A 21,421-nucleotide genomic window follows, 5' to 3' on the forward strand; every position below is an offset into this window, starting at 1 on the left:
GAAATATTTGCTGTGCTAGGACAGAAAAGCTGAAACCTGAAATATAACATAGGCTAAAAGTCTGTTTAAGAATCTCTAGATTTATTGGTGAGCTGAGGAAAAAAAAAACACCTTTGGAATAACTTTGAGTAATGGCAATATAATCAGTGCTCTAGATTGAGCTACATTGATTATAGCACATCCATAATTTTCTGAGTTTCTCTCCATTATAATGGGATTTGATAATAACTCTGGCATTCTGTAATGTAGGAGCTGGTGAAGCACACTAATGACATAACCGAGAAGGCAAATCTAAAGTTGGCCCTTGACGCAATGAAGGTAAGTGTGATTGATTGAGTACACCCTCTCTAATATAAAACAAAAAGAGTTATTCCTAGAAAGAAATTGAAAATTAAACATTTTGAAACTTGCTTGGTTTCTATCTTGCGGCGCACTGGCATAACATGCTTGCAAATGGAAGCAAACAAGCTCATTTCACAATTCAAGGATCCATCTTTAATTTATTATTTGTCAAGCTATTTTCACTCTGACTGTCGAATAGAAAAGTGTTCTGACCCCCCCCCCCTCATCCCACATCAAAACACTCCGAGCCAAAGATACTTTACGGAATTTATTCACAGACAGACAGGTCCTTGGCAGCAAACTGGCACAGATAAGCCGGGGCAGCAATCCAGCCTGCCAAGCTCACAATACTGTTCATCCAACGTTAGTTAATGCGTTGACTTCTGCAAAAGGGGAGTGTGCACAAGCAGTCCTTTTATAGTCTGGAGAGGAACCTAATGACCACCAGCTGAGTGCAATTACCTCCTGTAACTGCTTAATTGTTCCTTACGCCTATTAGCTGTCCGGTGCCGGGCATCTAGGAACAACTCCCTTGGCTCCTCCCCACTGCTGACATCCAGATCACTCTCCCTTGTCTCCTCCCCACTGGTCCAAGGCTCAGGCACCTCCTGGTGGCCAACCAGCCTCTTTGCACCCTGCTCGGAGTTGGAACTCTGTCCAGGGTCCTCCACATCCTCCAAAGCCGACTCAGAGGGCCCCTCGCTGTCGGAGTCTGGTGGCAGCTCCCACGGCTTCTGCTGGGCCACAACAGAAAAGGTTCTATGATGTTGCTGCACACCACATGCATACAGACTATACTTTGGCACACTGCCCATTCTCTTTCATGTTATCAGGTAGTCTTTTCAGCGCAAAATGAACTTAGACTTTGTGAATGTTGAGCAGAAACTGTGTCTTTTACAAGGGTGTTAAAAGATTTCAGGACTTGGGCCAGCAGTTGTGATCCCATTTCTCCTTCCCAAGGATGTGAAGTTGATAATAGGGGATACTGTGTGTGGCATAGCTTTTCCAATACGCTCATGCTGCCATTTAATATATAGTTGCTTCAATAACAGTAGGGGGACAGGAAAGAATTAGCCCAGCTGTTAAAACAATCTGAAGGAAGGAAAGGGAGGAGGAAGTGAAGGAGGGAAGGAAGGAGGGAGGGAGGGAAGCAAGGAGGGAAGGAAGGAGAGAAGAAAGGAGGGAAGGAAGGAGGGAAGGAAGGAGAGAAGGAGAGAAGAAAGGAGGAAAGGAAGGATGGAAGGAAGGAGAGAAGGAGAGAAGAAAGGAGGGAAGGAAGGAGAGAAGGAAGGAGAGAAGGAAGGTGGGAAGGAAGGAGGGAAGGAGAGAAGGAGAGAAGAAAAGAGGGAGGGAAGGGGGAAGGAGGGAGGGAAGGAAGGAGGGAAGGAAGGAGAGAAGGAGAGAAGAAAGGAGGGAAGGAAGGAGGGAAGGAAGGAGAGAAGAAAGGAGGGAAGGAAGGAGGGAAGGAAGGAGAGAAGGAGAGAAGAAAGGAGGGAAGGAAGGAGGGAAGGAAGGTGGGAAGGAAGGAGGGAAGGAGAGAAGGAGAGAAGAAAAGAGGGAGGGAAGGGGGAAGGAGGGAGGGAAGGAGAGAAGGAGAGAAGAAAGGAGGGAGGGAAGAGGGAAGGAGGGAGGGAAGGAAGGAGGGAAGGAAGGAGAGAAGGAGAGAAGAAAGGAGGGAGGGAAGGAGGGAAGGAAGGAAGGAAGAAGTAGGATTGTTGTAAAATAAGATGGGTTTATGGGATGGTAAGAAAGTAATTTCAATTATATTGTCAATTGTAGGGGAGAAAAATTGTTACAAATACATATTATTATTTGTATGTTATGAGATCATATAATTGTGAATGTATATATGAGAAATAAAAATTTATATATATATAAAAAATAAAACAATCTGACCTAAGTCACACTCCCTGAATTAAACTGAAAATTAGAATACACTTATCTTTAGATTGCTTTTTTTTAAAAAAAGTGATGTTGTATTTAGTCTCTGCAAAAATTTGTCTATTAGGGGAACATTCATAAAAAAAAAATCATAACCATAATGTTGAAAATTGGACACAAGTGGCTTTCAACCCTTAATCAACCGTAAAAATTTAATCAATCTTTATTACACATCGAATTTCTTTTCCTTTTCTGTGTTTTAGGACTTGGCACAATATGTAAATGAAGTGAAGCGAGATAATGAAACCCTCCGTGAAATCAAGCAATTTCAATCATCAATAGAAAATTTGGTAGGACTTTATAAGATGCTGCTTTCTTGCTTTCTAGGTGTCTTTTTCCCTTTGTAAAATTGTCATTGATAGACCTAGAAGCAGTGAGAATTCCAGCAGGGTTATGATTAAAGTCAGTGTGAGCATGGGCAGACGTGTTCAGAGGTAGAATCAATTGCAGGTAAAAAACTATATATGTGTGTGTATGTGTGTGTGTATATACTGTATACAGTATATTTGTTTTCGTAGATTTTCACGGGTGTAGGTGTGCTGGTCTTGTTATATTCGGGTCTTTTCCCATGTAAGATTGCGATTGGCAACGTTTCGGCGAGGTCTCACTTGCCATCTTCAAGCATGAAGCCGAAAACACCAGCCTGAAGATGGTGAGTGAGACCTCGCCGAAACGTATATATGCTGGTAGATATAGATATAGATATAGATATAGATATAGATATAGATATAGATATAGATATAGATATAGATATAGATATAGATATAGATATAGATATAGATATAGATATAGATATAGATGAGATAGAGAGAGAGATAGAGATAGAGAGAGAGAGAGATAGAGAGAGAGAGATAGATAGATAGATAGAGAGAGAGAGATAGAGATATATAGAGAGATAGAGATAGAGATAGATAGAGAGATAGATAGAGAGAGCTAGATAGATAGATTGATTGATTGATATAGCTATAGCTATAGCTATAGCTATAGCTATAGCTATAGCTATAGCTATAGATAGAGATATAGCTATAGCTATAGCTATAGATAGAGATAGAGATATAGATATAGATATAGATAGATAGAGATAGAGATAGAGATAGAGATAGAGATAGAGATAGATCGATAGATAGACAGATAGATTGATATATATATATATATATATATATAGCGATAGAGATATAGATAGATAGATAGATAGATATAGATACAGATACAGAGATAGAGATAGAGATAGAGATAGAGATAGATAGTGAGAGGGGGGATCTGTAATGGATTTAAAATATTAAGAGTGTGAATTTGCAAACATGAGGGCGTGCGTTCATGTGATTTTCTTGGTTTTAGCTTAGTATGATTTATAACTCTCCAATTCTCACTTAGTTCACAAACCAAGGGCTAGTATGTTGTTTGATTATTGTCCAGAGTTTATCCTGTAAGAATGTTTTGTATAAAAGTCCGATGAAAAGATTAAGACAATTATAGCAGTTGAAAACTATGTCAAGACCACTTGCTTCTACTTCCACTGGTCTGGTCTTATCCTACAAACCTGAGCCGTATTTATTTTGCTCTGCTTTAATTATTTCTGTCAACCACTGAAGTGTAGTTCAGTTAATTTAATCTTTATTTCAAACAGCAGCATTTTTATGGCAGACAATACAGAACTCCTTTAAGGCCCAACTCCTTAAGGCAGAGGCTGTTCTCTGGCATAAAAACTGAAGTCAGATTATTCTTCGGTTCCTTCTGAGTTCTGGAGCATAAAATCCGGAGAGCATCAAAAGGGTGAAGGATGACTTATTGCTTACAGCTCTTCTTTTTTGTCTCAGTCTGAAGGAAGGTTAGATCTCTGATAACTCATTTTTCTTACCCCCAAAAATGTGAGGCAGTGTTGGGCAGAAGTGGTGGTATGAGAAACTGAGCATAGAGGATTAAATCTGATGCCTTCATACGCATACATGATAGTCAGGGGTGAAATCCACATACTTTTGATACCAGTTGGGTAGCAATGTGAGCTAAAAAGTATTTCCCGCGCATGCGCAGAGCATCAAAAAGGTAAGGTAAGCGAACAGCAAGAGGCGGGCATGTGCTGTGCTGTGTGATTTGTATTATCTAGAAAGCAGGAAATCCTGCTTTCTAGCTAGTATAAATTGTGCATCACGGCTAATAGTTGGAAAAACCAGTTCGCCTGAACAGTTTCATTTATTTTGCTACCGGTTCGGGCGAACCAGTAGCATTTTTACTACTGGTTCACGCGAACCGCTCTGAACCGGTAGCATTTTCACCCGTGATGCTAGTTCTTTTGGGGATGGGTGTAAGAATGTGCATGTAATGGAAAATGTATTTTGCTTCCAGTTCAGGATAAAACAATGCCATGAAGCATTTTTGGGTCTGCTGTGTTTGACAAGACAAAACCTGAAATGGGTGGAGGGTTGTGTCTATAAGAATCACAGGGAAGGTGAAAGAAGCCCCTTGCTATCATATTTTGTCTCCTGGAGTCACAAAAAAGCTGGGATGACTTGTCCATTCTAGCTACTGCCTTAGAAAGTTTGGCAATATTTTAAAATGCTGTTATGGTTTGTTTTTTTTTAAACATTTTTCTAAAGGAAAACATGGTTTTGAGGTTGAGAATCTGTTGCTTAATATTTGATAGTTAACATAATCCCAGAATCGGTTACATTAAAATCTGTCTAGGGTTCTCAAAAAAATATATATGCAGTAATCTTTTCAATTTCTTCAAATAAACTCTCGGGAATGTTTAGCAAACACATTACCCTGAATGAGATAAACTTCCTCATCAATTTTCCTTGGCTGGGTTTTAGTAGTTACTCATGAGATGTCATCCAGCTAAAAGCAGCAGAGACAAATTTAATTTACTGCCTGGGTCCTCATTCCTATCAGACTTGTTTCGTTCTTAAATCGCTTGCAAACGTATTTCTAAATGCTGCCACCTGTTGCTTCTAAGAACTCTTACATGAATATTGGAAGAGCTTGCTGGTAATTATAAGAATGTAGTAGTGCTTCAGGTGACTTCATGGCATTTAAATGCATTCTGGAAAGCTCTGAAGCGCACAGGCAGAGGTGAGTTAGGAAAAGTTAAGCAGGACCTTTTTTAAAACATGGGAAAGAAAGGGAGAGCAAAAGCTAAAAGCTTCGTCACCTTAAGTTGGGGATCCTCTTCCAGAGGTTGTTGACCCTTTTCCTACTCTGAGGCCTCCCCCTTGGAATTTCTGCCCCCCCCCAGCCCGCAGAAAAAGACCCCGAAGGGGGAGACTCTCTGTAGCAACACAAGCATTCATTGCGCATATCTGGTCCAGGAGCCATAGTTTGAGACCCCTGATTTTTTTAAAAATTTTTTATTAACAAACATGTAAAATACACACAAAACTTAGACGTACACCACATTTACACAATACAATACAAACAGGAGCTTCCTGTTCTTTCTAATAGCAATTATCAATCAATACCGCTCACCTTATATTATTTCCCCTTCTATTATATTTCATTTGGATTTCACCATTCTTAACCCTCTTATTTTTCTCATAACTATTATTTTTTGAGTTTTGTTATATTCCTTCATTGATTCTTGTTTCTTTCCTCCATCTACCTATACCATTTGTCCCATATCTGGTAGAATTCTGATTCTTCCTTTTCCTGGATTTCTTTAGTTAGTTTGTCCATTTCTGCACAATCCATAACCTTTCTTATTATTTCATCTTCGCTTGGAATTAATTTGTTTTTTCCATTTCTGGGTAAAGGCAATCCCCATGTTATCTGAGCCAATAGCAGTAGGCTTAGGATCATCCCCTGCAGGCTAGAAAAATGAAGAAAAAGCTCATTGCAACACTCGCCACAAAGATCCAACTGCAATGTTCTGAGCAGATGGAGAAGTAAAACGTTTCAGATGGCTAATGCTGAAATGGAACTACTTGAAGTAAATGCTTTGTGATTGAAACGTTTTGCATACCCCTTGTAGAGCAGGTCAGAGATGCTCTGGGCCATGCTGCCAATTTTGCATTTTTATTTGCCATCTGCCTTAACATCCAACCATTTTTCAGAATGTTGAATGCAGCATCTTCCGCCAATAAAATTGTTGGGTGTCTTTTAAGCAATTAATGTAATTTTTGCTTTTTTTCCCCAGAACCAATCCCTTTTACTCTATGGAAGACCACAAGGTGATGGTGAAATAAAGATAACAACCTTGGACAAACGAGCCAGACAGGATAGGTGAGAAGAGCTTCAGTTTTGGGGATTTTATTATTTTGCAATGATCCTAGATCAATACTTCTGAAATGGCACAATACCTGTGGTTCACCAGCTGTGCAACTGTAATGCCAGTGAATTCAGTGATCTGATCATGAGATGGATGTAAATGTCCCATAGCATTATATTTCTTTTCAGCTAGGAAAAACACTTTTTATAACTATATGGAGATCTTCGCATCAATGGCCAAAGGTGGCCAAGAGCCGAGGTGGCGCAGTGGTTAGAGTGCAGTACTGCAGGCCACTTCAGCTGACTGCTAACTGCAGTTTGGCGGTTAAAATCTCACCGGCTCAAGGTTGACTCAGCCTTCCATCCTTCCGAGGTGGGTGAAATGAGGACCCAGACTGTGGGGGCGATAGGCTGACTCTGTAAACCGCTTAAGAGAGGGCTGAAAGCCCTATGAAGTGGTATATAAGTCTAACTGCTATCATGAGATGGATGTAAATGACCCATAGCATTATATTTCTTTTCAGCTAGGAAAAATAATGGTAGATAGATTGGGTGATAAAGACAATTCTTTGGTTTATTGTTAGTGTCTATTGAGCATTTAAGATTAAGTGCTTTAAAATATATATTTTATAATATAAGCAAAGTATCAAACTACACAATAATAAAATGAAATTCAGCAGTCCATAAAAATGAAATGATGAATAAGCAAGAAAAGAAGGAAGCAAAGACATTCTACCTTATATATGGGCAGTCCTTGAGTTATAATGGCAATTGGGACTAGAATTTCCATCTCTAGGCAATGCGGTCATAAAGGCTGACATCTTGCTTAGCAATAGCAAACCTTGCAATTCCCATTGTCATTATTAAGTAAAGATTTTGGGTTGTTAAGTGAGCAATGTCTTGCGACTTCCTGCTGGCTTTCAACAGCCAAAGTCAGTGGGGAAACTGGCAAAAAGTTGTAAAACCCAGGCAGCTCACAAGCAGAAAGTGAGGATGGGTGGATGTTGGAAATTATTGGACTGCGCAGAAATGGATAGATTAACACTTGCTATTAAGGATAAAGAAGACATGGGACATATTCTATCAATGGTTAGATAATAGAAGTTAGGAGACGATAAAATTGGAGGAAATGGTAAAGAGGAGAGTTATTAAAGAAGATGATAGCAATAGCAATAGCAGTTAGACTTATATACCGCCTCATAGGGCTTTCAGCCCTCTCTAAGCGGTTTACAGAGTCAGAATATCGCCCCCAACAACAATCCGCTGACTGTGTAAACCGCTTAGAGAGGGCTGAAAAACCTATGAAGCGGTATATAAGTCTAACTGCTATTGCTATTGCTATATGGCAGCTTTGGCCTAGAAGGTCTTTCCACAGCTTCGTTGCTGTGGAATAAAGTGATGCACCCATTCCTGAATCCAGATTGTTGGAGAATAGTCATCCTTGTTGGGCTTGTGGGGAAACAGCCTGGCCTCACTACATAAACACAAGTTCTAAGTCTACTCTGAGATGCACTGATTATCTTTTTGCTTCCATATTCAAGGTCATGACCTATAAAGCCCTACATGGCATAGCACCTGGTCATTTGGGGAACTGTCTGATTCCCATATTATCCCAGCCAATAGAAACTGACAAGTGTTGGTGTGCTTTCAGTTAAACACCTTATCTGCTTTTTTATTGATTTGGTTGGTGGGCTTTGTTTTCAATTGTTTTGTTTTGTCTTTTTTTTTTAACATTGTATGAGGTGGTTGCATTGTATGAGGTGGTTGCAGCATCTAAATCAAATTAATTCAATTGAAATTAAATAAAATCAGTGTCTATTTCTCCATCTCTCGATAGGGATTTAAATGTTGTCGAATGGAATGAAATGTATACGTAGGCTGCATGGAACAAATCTAAAACTGCAGTTCAAAATACACATTTAAATTGAAAGGAAAATCTCAGCTTAACAGTCAGATTTGGCATTGAAATGTTTATTAAAAATTAATCTAGACAAACTCTACTCAAATATTTCTCATGTAGCATTTTTAACCATAAGCTTGAATTCTTACAACTTCTTATACTTTCATTTCTCCTGCAGGCATATCTTCTTGTTTGACTTGGCCGTAATAGTATGCAAACGGAGGGGTGATAATTATGAAATGAAGGATATAATCGACCTTCAGGAATACAAAATAAGCAACAACCCTACCACCGACAAGGAGAATAAAAAGGTAAACCTATAGAATAGGCCTGGACCCTTGACATGTTCTGCTTTAAAATACTAAAATTCCTAATTACATGAACTATTTAAAATGTCTATAAGCCCCTTTTCTGTATTTATTTATCTATAGCCTCTGTGTAGGAAACTGGGAATTAAGGAAAAAAATGTTTATCTTCTTGATTCGTTGCTATTCTTCCCCCCACCCCCCGAACATTTTAATAAGGGGAAGCATTATAACATTCAGAGTGGTGTAATGGTGCATTCCACAGCTTTGGTTTATCTGTTTAATATTTGCAATGGGAGTAAAAAAAATGTATTAAGTTTCCAGGAAGCTCAAAAGTTGTTCTGGAATGTTGTTACAATTATTGTTATTACATTTCCCCTGGAACTTTGCGAAATTAGAAGTGTGTGTCCTCCAGGCATTTTCCAACTTGGCTGTCTCTCTGTTCTTAAAAAGTTAATTCCCGGATTTTCTTCCTATTTAAACAGTGGTCTTACGGCTTCTACCTCATCCACACCCAAGGGCAAAACGGCTTAGAACTGTACTGCAAAACCAAAGATTTGAAGAAGAAATGGCTCGAGCAGTTTGAAATGGCCCTGTGAGTAACCGTAATATATTCAGAAGTCCTTCAGGATTAGGCGGCATATAAATTTTATAAATAAATAAAACAAATAAAAATAACTGTACAGATCGACCGGCATTCAGTGATCAGTATTCTAGTAGGGATTTAAGATTTGAAGCAGTTCCTGGCACATGCAAAATTTCTAAACATAGGATTAAAAAGCTTTAGAGATGAAATGTATAGGGGCCAAAAAATTTTATCCATCATTCCCCTCTACCCTACTTCCCCTCCCCCTCTACCACTCCTCTCTCCCGATCCACTCCCTTCCTTCTTACCCTCCCTCCCATCCTCTCTCCCGCCCTTTCTACCCATCTTTCTTCTATCCCACTCCTCCTCCCCTTGGTGTATTTCTACTGGTTCCACCACAAAACCGCGGAGTACAAAATCGCGCTCGACGAAAGCGCGCATTTGACGTCATCACAGCGCGACGAAAACATCGCGCTGTGATTGAAAAATGTAAAAATAAAGCAAAAACCTTACCCTAACCCCCCCAAACCTAACCCTAAACCTAACCCTAAACCTAACCCTAAATCTAACCCTAAACCTAACCGTTAACGTAACGCTAAACCTAACGCTAACCCTTAACCTAACGCTAAACGTAACGCTAACGCTCTAAACCTAACCCTAATCCTTAACCTAACCCTAACCCTAACCCTAAACCTAACCCTTACCTTTATGTGAATCGGCTTGCTTTAATTTTAATTTTATTTCAATTTTTAATTTTTTTCGTCGCGCTGTGATGACGTCACATGCGCACTTTCGTCAAGCGCGATTTTGTCCTCCGCGGTTTTGACGGGTCACGATTTCTACTATATGTCAATGTACCCAACTTGTCCTATTTTTACAGAGAAATTAAAGAGAAACAGTATACATGTGAAGTCGCATTACATTGAAATCTAACACATAGTATATATCCCCCCCTTCCCCCCAACACCCCACCTCTCTCCCCCCCCCCGACTTCCCAGAGCCCGTACACGGTATAGATTTTTAACAAACTCAGTCTAAAATATATTGAGAAAAAAGAAATAAAAAAAGAGGTTAATAACATCTCTATAGTGAAGGGTAGAGGGCGCTCTAAGCTATATTTTCAGTGTGCTTTCACATCCCTATGAAAGTTATACAGTACCATAGTGCTTTAGGGAAAATATTAATGGATTTAGCAATAAATATTTAACATAATTGTAGCTGATTTTGCTATCATTGCCTTAGTAAACTGAAATGTATTACTAAGGGAGATGGGGATGTTGGCTCTTTTCCTAGTGGCTTCTAACTAATTTATTATGTGGTATTTGGATCAGATTTCCTGGTTTATTAAATTTGACTTCAAGAATTTGATTCCTCTCCCTCCCCTTAACATAATGGCACAAGCGTGCGTGCACCACAGAATCCTTTCAAAGAAATATAAACAGTTGAGAGCTGGCTATTGTAGCTGTGGTGTTTTTGTACAGTATCTGTTTTTGTAATTTTCCTAACTCAAAAATAATACCTGTCCCCTAATTCTGCATGCCATTTCTGTGGTTTGTGAAGATCTTAATTAAGCAGCAAATAAATAAATAACTCGAAATAGATAGAATGACTTCAGATAAACACTGAACTGGGTAGATCAGGGAGATTTAACTGTTATGTGGCATACAGAAAAATTTACATTGACCTGTTTTACCTATATAATATCTGTAACTGTTTAACACTGCAAAGAAACTAAAATAATAAATACTTACTCATCGGAAATTTTTTTAAAGCAATTCTGTACATACCCTTTAAGCACTTAATGATATTTCATGTAGAAGTAGATGCATTAAAAGGCAACTTTTAAATTTATTTATTTGAAATAAATGTCAGTCTGTTTCTCTGAAACTGAAGAATTAATCCTAATTTGGGATCAAATTAACTAAAACATTTCTATTTCCACCTTTCACATAAATGTTCTGTTTCTTCACCATATAAACTAATATTTGTAGAGATGTAATGATTGTTTTGGGAAATGACCGGCATATGTTTTCTTCTGCTTGCTTATTTTTATAATACTATTCACTCCATTCCATTGAATTTTATCTCTTTTTTTCCCCTTATTTCATCCAAAGAACTTGACAGACATATTTTACAGGTAGTTTAGGCCATCAAAACTCTCTCACATCACTTAATGAATTTTCATAGCTTCATGTTGAATTGAATTTTGTATTAGAATTATTTTTCAAACCCAAGATTGTTTTGGAATTGAGGCATATTCCTATAATTTAATTCCTTAATGGGAAACACAGAATATCCAAGCAGGCATAATGATATGCAAAGCCAGTTTGTTATACCTTGAGGAAATCTGAGATTTAATTATCATTAATAGGGAAATTACAGGCTGGAAAAAGAATTAACCTTTAGAATTTCTTTCATTCTGTTTGCAAATCATTTTCCAGAATTGAGCTACCAAATATGAAAAACAAAAAAACAAAAGAAAACCCAGTTAAAAATGTTTAATTAATGAATCAGCCGTGGTGTAATATGCCATTGGTTCCATTGGTCTTGTACCTGTTAATTTGATTTTTCATTGCTGTCCCTATTGTTACGTTAGTTGAGTCCTGCTTAACAACCTTGAGGTTATGATGACAACTAGGATTGTCTGGATTTCCGTCACTAAGTAATACAGTCACATGATGTCACATTTTATGAGCATGCCACTTAATGATGGCAATCCTGATCCCAACTATCAGTGTAACTTCAGAACCAATCTTCAAAATTGAGATACCCAAGGAACCCTTCTCAATGTGAAAAATTGATGTGGAACCCTTTAATAAATAAGCTTTATGTAATTTATTTTATTTGAACAAAATGTTATACTTAATGTTGTATGTAATAATACACTTCACTCACACATTCAGCCTCTAGGGTTCTTGGGGATACAGCTTAAATATCATGGATCCTAGTGGACAAATTTGGTTTCAAATATCTTTTTCCTCTGGTCCACAAAATTGTTGAAATTTCTGAATCAATTCAGAAAAGGCAGAAGCAACTAGATAAATTTGGAGATTCAGCTGAATCGCATTCAAAGTGAATCTTCATATTGAATAGCAACCTTACAGCCCCGTGATCTATTTTGAACCGGGAAAACTTTCTGGAAAAATTCCCCATGTGACATTGCATATTGTAATTTACATAGGCTAATTTTAGTTTAAGTATTTTAAATATTTTAATGACCATATGGTAATTATCTTAGTTTACATAAGATATGCATTATTAGCAACGTGGAAGGGAGAATTTTCTGCAAAAAAAAGAGAGCATTGAAAAATAAAAATAAAAATGTCTTCTACTTGCTTATCAATGGTTATGCCAGATAGAAGATTCATGCTATGAATTTCTTTACCTTTCTGTTTCCTGCGTAGTCTCCTAACCACTTCTGGTGTCTCCCAATTTTGCTTCTGATATAATGTAAAAAAAAACGTTGTTTTTGATTGCACGAGAGTTTATTTTTCAAAAGGTAGCACTTTATTGTGTGTTCTAAAAGGAGACAGTGAGAATTTGATTATTTCCACTAGGAGCTTGATACCTCATGTAGCTCAAATGACCCAGCAAATGCATTGTATACATTAGAGAGAAGGAACAATGGATGCTTTGAGTAACTTATTTAGCAACTACTGCTGTTTTGATGATAACATTAATGCTTTTAAAGCCTTCTAGTTTTCTCCTTTCCTGCACATAAGCTGTACTTAGGTAACTGTTGGGTTGGACATCAGCCACAAGCAACAACACTCATAACCATCCTTCAGTAGAGTTGATTTATAGCTGTTGATTATCATAACTGAATAGCAGTGACGTGCGGTGAGGTTTATGGCTGGTGAGGCAAGCGGGCAAAAACCGCCCTATGTCGGACACAGCGGAAGGGCTTTTGGACGCCCCGGCGCTGTGTCCGCCATAGGGGCGGGACGCCTCTATGCCCGACACAGCAGCAGGCCGGCTTTTGCCTCTAGTGCCGGGGTGCCGCCCTGCCACTGTGTCCGGCATAGAGGCGTCCCGCCCCTATGGCGGACACAGCGCCGGGGCGTCCGAACGCCCTGCCACTGTGTTCGGCATAAAAAAAGTGCCGGCCCGCGCGCCAGCAGAGGTGGGTAAAGCGCACTCACACACACACACACAAATTACTTACAATAATACAATTACTTACAAATTACATTAATTTTGAATTCCTCCCCCTCCCTCCGACCCACATACTTTTTCCAGCTCTTTCACAGAGGATTTCAACTCTGCTCTTGAGAGTTGAAAATGTAAAAATGTAAAAGGAAAAAGGCAAGAGCTGCTGAGGTCAGGCTGGGTTAGCTGCTGCCAGAGTCCCCAATGGATGACTCTGCTTAACTGTTTAAAAAAAAGCCTCTAAAAATTTATTACACAAACTTGCAAAGAACTCCAAGGAAGAGGTCAACACCAGAACATCTACTTCCTAGTAGGTCATAAAACCAATACAACCAATAATTCAGCCAAATGTTGCCTTGCTGCTATAAAGGATGAGGCAGAAAACATTGTCTAATAAAACTACATTTCTTCGGTAACTTCAACATTTTATTTAATGCCTCCTTTCTTTTTCATCTTTTAATTGTTCCTTTTTAAGATTTGTGGAGAACCATATCTAAGCATACTTTTACATGGTCTAAGACTGTACAACTTGCAAAGCCATTGTTTCCTAGAGTGGGATAAAACCACAATTATTTAACAATCAGTCGAAAACAACTTTGATATAGTTTGTGGTGGATGGTATGAATGAAAATTGTGCCTTCATAGCTCCTTCTTATTATGGTTGATATCTAGTTGCATCAATGCATCATTGCGAACCTCCTTTTCCATAGGAAAAATGAAGTCAAGGCTTAGTCATTTTCTTGACTGAAACAATACACTACAGATCCAGAAAGCTAGTAAGATTAAATTCTTTAATCTCTGAAAGGAGAGCTGTGAAATAAAGTCTTAGCAAAGTCTTGGAAGTAAATTCTGTTCTCTTGATCAAAAACATACTTTACTTGTGATACAGTTAATTTAATTAGGCAATAAGCCCTTTTCTTAGATGCTCTTTGATGTGACAAATCTGAGATATACAAGTATTAACATAATGGAGATTTGATTGATTGATTCATTCATTCATTAAACACTGTTCTCCAGAAATATTTCTGAGCTATTGCTACAAAGTCTGAAATAATTCGTTTTTTTGAAATTGTTGAGAGGATAATTTCCATTATTTCTTCTGTAACCCATGTATTGAGTTATTATTTGTGCAGATAAAGATCAGGAAAATACTATTCACTACAGTCATGTGGTTTTCTTGGGGAACCAGAAGGCTGCCAGGCTTTTAAAAACAATCCTTTTTCTTGATTATTCACAGATTCAAATACCTTTATATTAAAAGATCTGTGCGGAATATTTCTGTTGTGTAGATAACTTCATTATGTACAGAGCTGTGTTTGTAAGGCCTTAATTAAAGCAAAATTAATCAGAGAGCTGATAAGCTTTAACGTTAAAGTCTTCTCATGTTACACTTGCTTTATAATATTTGGCCAAATAACTCATTGCTCCCTGACTTTATAGCTTTAGAGGTTTTGGAGTGTGTGTGTGTGTGTGTCAATCATATACGTCTTCCTTGATGTGGCTCAGGGGTGGGTTTCTCGCCCCGTTCCAACCGGTTCGGTTGGAACGGGGCTGGCGGCGTCCTCGTGCATGCGCGCAGTGCACGCATGCGTTCTAGCATCTGTGCGATGCTCCAGCTGCTCCTGGAGGATCGCGCAGGCGCTGTATGCGTCCTGCGCATGCGTGGAAGCGCAGAACTCATCAAAACCGGGTAAGGAGCGTGGGCGGGCGGGCGGGCCCTTCGCCGTTCCCGGAAGTTACTTACTTCCGGGTTCGCCGACCAACCGGTTCGCGGGGACCGCCGCGAACCGGTTGAAACCCACCCCTGATGTGGCTACTATTTTTGCAGTGATCCCTTTCCTTTAGAGCAGAAGTGTGCAAATAATTTTCAAGAGATCTATGAACTGGAATGAAAAACAAATTACAATTTTAATTTCACTAACATCTAACTGAAATGTAGAGGTAACAGAGTGATATTATGTCCTGTAGACTAAAAAAAATATTTGCCAACTTCAATCAATTATTTGAAATGATGATGAGAGTATTGTGTGTGTGTGTGTGCGTGTGTGTGTGTGTTTATTTATTTGAGCCCACCTACAAACTATTACCAGGCCCTTCATTTTCACGACACCTAGAAAATAAAATATTTAGAGAAAGTTGGTTTAATTGCTTTTTAATGTGCTTGAGGACATGTGTCAAATGCACATTCATACACCCTTTACCCTTAAGGAGAAATGAATAAGTGTGCAGTGTTTCTATCCAGAATAAGGTTTGAACAAAGGAAGGCATTTTAATAAAAAATAAATGAGTCAAGCTAAGAAGTGGTTTGTAAATTTTAATAATTAATTCAGGCCTAAATTGGTGGATGGGGGGTCAGTTTAGTGATTGAAATGCTCATATACATTTAGGGGATGTACACATTATTGACAAAAGTATTCGCTCACCCATCCACATAATCAGAATCAGTTGTGAGCGAATACTTTTGGCAATATAGTGTATCTGGCATCTTTTTCTTTTCTTTTAACAATCCCTTGCACCGGGGTGGAGTCAGGGAGACTGAATGGACCTGTGCAGATGTTCTTCCTGATGTTTACACAGAACTCACAGCCGATATTTTCTCCTTGTGCCCTAACAGAGAAATACTGCTATTGCTATCTAGGTTCAAACTCACAACCTCCTGATTGTGAGGTGGGAGCTCCATGCCACTCCTATATCTGGCATTCTTAATTCTGTAAAATTAATAAAGTCTTTAGTCAGTTAATTAAGAGGACATGAAGCTGTACAGTAATTTATTTCTGAAAGAATAAAACCACATTCTTTTCATACTAGGGCAGTGTATGCCCTAGTATTCCCTATTTATTTTGGACCAAAAATTATGAAGAAGGAAATGTGAATTTTTTAAATCTCCTCCGTAATAGCTTCTCCATCAATCAAAGTGCCAAAGGATTCCGGAAACAGGAATCTGAGCACATGTGGAAATCTGGACTGTTGTCCATTACATTTTATTATTTTTTTAAAAAAAAACTGACTCTAGGTTCAGAAAATCCTAAGTGGAAGGTCTTACACAGATTGATTAGATGTTTGGTGAAAGACAATTAATTTTCTAAGATGAGCTGCAGTTTATATCAACTAGACTTTGCTTAACTTACATCTTTTAAGGCTAGTATTTCATTTGGTTTCGAGTTTAGCTAGCTTTGTTTAAAAATGCATATAGGAAAATGCTCACATTTACCTACTTTATTACTGAACATTTAAAGTATTTTATCTCTGTAAATGCATATTATTTTAATTCCTGGCAGTGTAATAGGTTGAAATTCCTCAGCATATAGGTAGGAGGAGGAAAGTTATTAATTAAGTGCCTTGGGAAAGCAGTTCCTCAAGATGTAATTGAAGTGTTTGTAATGAGTTTAAGCAATAACTCTACTATGGCCTTGACATGGGAAGGTGAAAGTAAGCATTGCTTTTAATTGCTAAAGTTTGGCCAGTATTGAATAGTAGCTGGAGGATCATAGTTTAGAGGAAAAGAGGTCATATGTGATGGGTTGTGCTGGACCTGTAGATTTGTCAGCGTAAGTAAAGGAATTTATTTATTTAGGATAGACAACTTGTGGATATACAAAAAAAATGGCCTTTAAATGTAGTCTTAACCAATTACCTCTTCTGGAAATAGGGAAGAGTCCGTATTATAGGAAATGTACAGTAAATCTCTGAACGAGTCTCACCAGAACAATTATGGGGACCACATCACATACAAAAAATCTCTGTAGAACCCCCCCACTCACTTTCATGCAACAAGTGAAATTACAAAGAACTAGGAAGAAGACAAGGAATTTGTTTATAGGTCCCAAAATTGTATGGATGTAGTTTATAAAACTTATATGAAGAATGATGAAATCTGGCCATCCTGGAAGGGAAAATGAATGGGTAGGTGTCCTTAAAATTATTAAATGGCAAATGCATGGCACTTAGGGATGATGTTAAATAAGTTCAAGAACTGGATTTGGGGGATGGAGAAAACTGTGAGGAAACTAAATGATGAATTTAGAAGTCTCCATTTTCAAATTTGTCTTTGCTTTGATTTCTGTTATGAATATTTTGACTTCAATCTACCATTCCAATAACAGTCTTTAATAGACCCTGTTAAGTTTTTATGCTTAAGAAATCAGACCCATAATTATTTAAACATAACTGGTGGCTTAGGACTGCATATTATATAAAAGTCTTTGTATTTAGACTTTTGTTAGTATTAGAGCTAAAGGCATTCACGTAGCATAAATGCTTAATAGCAATCACAATAGCAGTTAGACTTATATACCGCTTCATAGGGCTTTCCGCCCTCTCTAAGCGGTTTACAGAGTCAGCATATTGCCCCCAACAACAATCCGGGTCCTCATTTTACCCACCTCGGAAGGATGGAAGGCTGAGTCAACCCTGAGCTGGTGAGATTTGAACCGCTGAACTGCAGAACTGCAGTCAGCTGAAGTAGCCTGCAGTACTGCATTTAACCACTGCGCCACCTCGGCTCTCTATAAGTTGAAAGACATATTTCCATTTTTTTTGTTTAGCATTTTTTAAAATAGAAAAACTAGCATAGCAAGAAAATGTGCATCAGAAAGGATGTGAACATTTAATTTATTATTTTAGGATCTGGACCTTTATGAGAGAGAAAAGATTTTAATGTCATTCTTCCTCCAAAGAATTAAGACCCATTCTGCTGTACTGTGCAATCCTTTTCTAATATTTTCTCCCTTGACTGGCTAACAAACAACAACACATTAAGATGATGCATATGAGAATTCTGCATGATGGGGAACATTATAATAAAAAAATATAGTGGCTTTCTAATGGAGCCTTTTTGTAATTGCTACAGTGTAGTGGAAGCTTAAATGGGATGGCAAGTTAAACCATGTTCTCCAGAGGTGTCAAGGGGCTGTGCTCCAAATATGAAGAATTAATCAGAGTGGGCAAAGACGCAGATTTCCTGATTGCACAAAAATGCCAGTCAAATTTTTTTTGGTAGGTGCCAAGGAATTTAAAATGTCTTTCTCCATTTTTCAACTTAATCTAGTCCTAAGCTCTTACATTAGCTCAGGTTTTGGTGTTAAGACGCCAGCCCATGCTGTTGATTTCCTTCTCTGTTGGAGTATTATTTCCCTTTCCCTATCCAATTATATTCATTTACATATTTATTGATTTACTGCTTGCACTGTCCCCAGGGTTCAGGGCAGATAAGTAGCATTTATGCATGACAGATAAAATCCAGTCTCCTGCACTACCCGAAGGCAAGCAGTTCATTCTGAATGCTGTCAGACAGCAATATAATGAAGATAGCATGACTGACTGACAGGATCTCTCCCAGGCCAGGATATTTAGAAGCAGCAGAAGAAGCAGCTTCTGTCCTATCCTGTCCCTATATTTTATTGAGGAACTATGGAACTTTATTCCAACCCACTTAGTTGCCTCTGATTGGTAAGTTCTGGAACAAAAAAAATGAAAGAAAAGTGTCAGTACATTGCATCTCAGAGGGTTATGTTTTGTTCATATGTGTATGGTTGAGGAGACAATGTTATGCAACTAATTGTCCATGAGGAAGAATATTTTCAAAATGCAGCGAGCCAGTATAGTGCATATTTTGAATATCTGAATTTTGATTGTATGCCAGTATACGGCATATCTCTCCTAGTTGGCGGGAGGTGGATTATTATTATTATTATTATGGTTCGTTGCACAGTGAGGTAGACAGATCTGGATGTTTGATAGTGTCACAGATATCATCGCAAGATGCATGCTGTTTTGAGTAAAGTTATTTTGGGATTGCACCAGTGGTGGGATTCAAATAATTTAACAACTGGTTCTCTGCCCTAATGACCATCTTTGTAGGTGGGGCTCTGTGGTCATGTGACTGGGTGGGCGTGGCCAACTCAAGGTCACTCACATCGATGGGCGCTTCACCTTAGCTGTTACAATATAATCAGGGTTAACCGGAGAGGCAGTTTCTGTAAGCAGGTCAGTAAAGATTAGGCTAGAAACAACACTAGAATGTTTCCTTCCTGCCTTCCTTACAGGATTAGCCCTGTAAAGTGGGAAAAACAAAAGGAGATTTCTTCCAACAATCGGTTCTCTGAACTGCTTAAAAAGTTACCAACCGGTTCTCCCGAATAGGTGCGAACCGGTTGAATCCCACCACTGGATTGCACCCAAGGCCCCTCTTACTATTGGTTTTATTATTATTAAATTTTATTTGCTACTTATCTCGCCATGAGGCTAAACTCTAGGTGTCTTCCAATAAAAAGGAAGTAAAATGAAAGGCGTGTCAACAGAACAGAAGTAAAATAATAGAACAATAAAATAAACAGACAAAGGAACACAACGAGAATATTTCATCAACATGATAACCAAAACGAGGGCTGGGTGGAGAGCAGAGAACAAGGAGGGAGAAAGGCAGAATCTGCCACCAATCTAGTAGCCACCTCCAATAGTATTTTGGTTTGGAAGATAATTCTAGATTAGAAAACATAGAATAATATGGACATGTATTTAAATGTGTAAACTTTAGATGGCTATGCATTTCACACAAAGTGACTCTTTATCCAAGCATGTTTGCATAAAAGTAGGTTTTGGTTGAGATATATTGATCAAAGTCTATCAAAAAGTATTACCATTATTCTTACTATTAGCAAGGGTTAGAAGTAACCCAGTTTATACTTTCACTAGCTTATTAAAAAGTTGTATGTGAATGTGTTAATTGATGGCAATTACAGTGGGTAGAAGTCAGTTTCTGTAAAGACCGTGGAAATGTCAGCTTGGAGCATAAGTGGATTTAAAAAGTAACATGGCTAAAATAACAAAAGAAAAGAAAGAAAAATGAATGTATTTTCATTCTGTAAAACTTAGATACATTGGAAGAATGTTAGAAATTTGAATGGAAGTTATCTAATTTTGTCATGTGGAATTGAGAGCAAGAAATAGATTCCATAAAGAGATTAAAGTTATAGTTATTGACAAAGGCTACTACAGTAACAGAATTTTACAAGTGTTTCTGCATTTTTCTTTCCCAACCTCGTCTCTTAAATCCCGGAGAATCAGAAAAGAGACAGACTCTTTCTAACTCTTTCCTTTCATCCTGGGCTCAAAACATACTTATATACTGTTTTTGTTCATAGTTTCTGATGCTTTTCCAAGGTCATCTCCATGGTTTCCTCCCATGAAAATTTGCAGGAAAATAAAGACATAGATATAGATTTGGAATGAAAATCAAAAAATATACATCAGAAATAATAAACTGATGTCATTTAAATTGTCTATGCAAGTATATATGAAAGTAAGAATTCACAGTGTTGGTGAGTTTATAATTTTATTCTTATATTCCTATAGCAAAGGAATTAATATAAATCCAAACATCCAACTGATTTGATTGCTTATAATAAAAGATTGAGAAAATTAATATAGGTTATCACAATGAGATGTTGGGAATCTGGGAAAGTCCCATTTTGGGATGGCTTCAAGAATGGATTTTGGGAAAAATGGACATGGAATTAAAACAAAAGAATGATATTAAAGAGAATGGAAGTAGAATTAATCCAGGAAGAGAAAGTACAAGTCCTATATGAATATAACAAGACAGACTGATCTTCCAAGTAAAATGATTGAAAAGTGGATGTAAATAAAAGGATGTGGAATCTGCTTGAAAAGAACAAAAATAAATATGTTGTAAAATGCCTTTGGAGAGTAAGGAGTTAAACTGAAAGAAAATCTAAATGCACTGAAAGGCTCTGGGTAAAAAAAAAAATGCAAAAAAATGATTGTTGCAAACATGATGAGAGAAATATATTGTATAATGGATATAGCGAGAGAAAAATAATTGGAAAGAATATAATCAGAGAGGAAAGACAGTTATGAATGCTGAGAAAATGCAGAGCAATTTGGTTGAAAACAAAAAAATAATCTTAGACGTAATAAAGAGGGCTAGATCAGAGGCCTCCAACAGAGTAAATGCAATTAAAAATAAGAGTAATTTTG

The 21,421-nt window shown here is 37.9% G+C and overlaps 1 protein-coding gene across 1 annotated transcript in view; it reads left to right on the forward strand.

The window, feature by feature from the left end:
- Nucleotides 1-21,421, forward strand: part of VAV3 (vav guanine nucleotide exchange factor 3) — a 193,061-nt gene that overhangs the window by 85,760 nt on the left and 85,880 nt on the right. Inside the window, exons 11-15 of the mRNA XM_032218068.1 lie at nt 250-318; nt 2,487-2,573; nt 6,413-6,498; nt 8,562-8,694; nt 9,174-9,283. Of these exons, the coding sequence (XP_032073959.1) occupies nt 250-318; nt 2,487-2,573; nt 6,413-6,498; nt 8,562-8,694; nt 9,174-9,283 (485 nt within the window). The remainder of the gene's footprint in view (nt 1-249; nt 319-2,486; nt 2,574-6,412; nt 6,499-8,561; nt 8,695-9,173; nt 9,284-21,421) is intronic.

Source organism: Thamnophis elegans, chromosome 5 (genome assembly GCF_009769535.1).
Source record: "Thamnophis elegans isolate rThaEle1 chromosome 5, rThaEle1.pri, whole genome shotgun sequence".
Lineage (NCBI taxonomy): Eukaryota > Metazoa > Chordata > Lepidosauria > Squamata > Colubridae > Thamnophis > Thamnophis elegans.